Source organism: Theropithecus gelada, chromosome 16, assembly GCF_003255815.1.
Source record: "Theropithecus gelada isolate Dixy chromosome 16, Tgel_1.0, whole genome shotgun sequence".
Lineage (NCBI taxonomy): Eukaryota > Metazoa > Chordata > Mammalia > Primates > Cercopithecidae > Theropithecus > Theropithecus gelada.
In genome coordinates, this window is record NC_037684.1 from 30,834,842 (window position 1) to 30,836,083 (window position 1,242).

Genomic DNA, 1,242 nt, shown 5'->3' on the forward strand with positions numbered 1-1,242 from the left:
TCCCTGGGGCAATGCCACCACTGCAGCTACTGCTTGTGAAGCTTTCCAGCATGAAGTGCCATATACTGCCTCTCCGCCTCCATACTCACTTGACTCCAGGAGAATGATTCAGTTTATTATCTCAATTTGACCCTATCTATACCACTTTAGGCTCAAACACTGTACAGAGCTGCCACGCCTAACCTCGTAACAATCGCATCCCTGGAAGGTGAAGGGGGTAAACCACAAAGTCAGAAACATTGGGAAAAGCCACAGTCGCACGCACATCTCTCAAGGAAACAAACTACAAGAAAGGGCTCCGTCATTGTACACAGCAAGTGTGCAGTGGGCAAAGTTCTGTTCTTTTGACAGTAGCCAAATGCTTAAGTCCCTGGTTTCTTGGGATCAATCATGGCCCAAGGTTAGTAAGAAGGCCAACAATGTTGTGAGCAGGATTCAATTTCTACAGGGTCATGGGGCATCATCCACCATGTGAAGGGGCTCCAGCAGGTTGGACATGATCAATACCCATCCAGATTAGGATCCTGATGCCCTCGCCAGAGCTCGGGCTCGGGCAGCTTTGGCCTCGTCTTCTAGCTCATCTAGGAAACGCTCCTGGGAGATCGAGTAGATAGTGTAACCATCTGGGGAGGTAGGTTCAGGAAACCACACGGACTATGCACATTCCCCTTTCCTAGATTTGCTCTACCACGCTTGTTACCTTCCCAAATCAGTGATTCCGGCTTCCCACCGCTGCTGTTTCTAAGCCCTGAACCCCAACTCCGTTATTAATAAATCAAAATAAACGAGTACCTTATGAATAACAAAGTACTAACCCCATTTTACCCCAAAATTAAACGGGTGGTTCAGCCCTCTTGCACATTCTGTTCCCCTTCCCCTATATGCGGTCCCCTTGAGTCTACAACAAGGACGGATACAAATAGCTAACACCAGGGCCCCGATGCCTAGGCCGGTCACGATGTTCCGGGTCCGCCGCTGCGGTAGGACCTTCTGCCACTGGGCAAGCTGCGCCGACCGCATGGAATACAGTTGCTCGGATGTCAGCTTCTCCCGCGTCGGGTCGATACGCTGAGCGAAAGGGGCCTCTCCACGCTTAGCATCCAGAGGGTCACCAGCTCCCGAAGCCGCCATGTTGCCGCTCCTCTCTTCGCGTTGCCGCCGCGCGGTGCTCGCTGGGAACAGTAGTCCTGGGCCACTGCAGTGGACTCTGGGAGATGTAGTCCGCGTGCCCTTTGCTAGGCT

General features: G+C 52.3%; 1 protein-coding gene across 1 annotated transcript; it reads right to left on the reverse strand.

Moving 5' to 3' along the window:
• Nucleotides 1–94: 94 nt before the first annotated feature.
• Nucleotides 95–1,169, reverse strand: LOC112609360 (cytochrome c oxidase assembly factor 3 homolog, mitochondrial). Its single transcript, XM_025361984.1, has 2 exons — nt 918–1,169; nt 95–623 (listed from the first exon to the last, which is right to left on the reverse strand). Exons 1-2 carry the CDS (start codon nt 1,129–1,131, stop codon nt 517–519), a joined length of 321 nt encoding a protein of 106 aa, XP_025217769.1. The 5' UTR covers nt 1,132–1,169; the 3' UTR covers nt 95–516.
• Between the last annotated feature and the right edge of the window lie 73 nt (nt 1,170–1,242).

Excerpts from the sequence above, each read along its gene's own strand:
- LOC112609360 (XM_025361984.1), bottom strand. The coding sequence starts at position 1,131 with ATGGCGGCTTCGGGAGCTGGTGACCCTCTGGATGCTAAGCGTGGAGAG. Across the intron at positions 624-917 it reads GGCCCTGGTGTTAGCTATTT|ATGGTTACACTATCTACTCG; the intron begins GTATCCGTCCTT and ends CTACCTCCCCAG.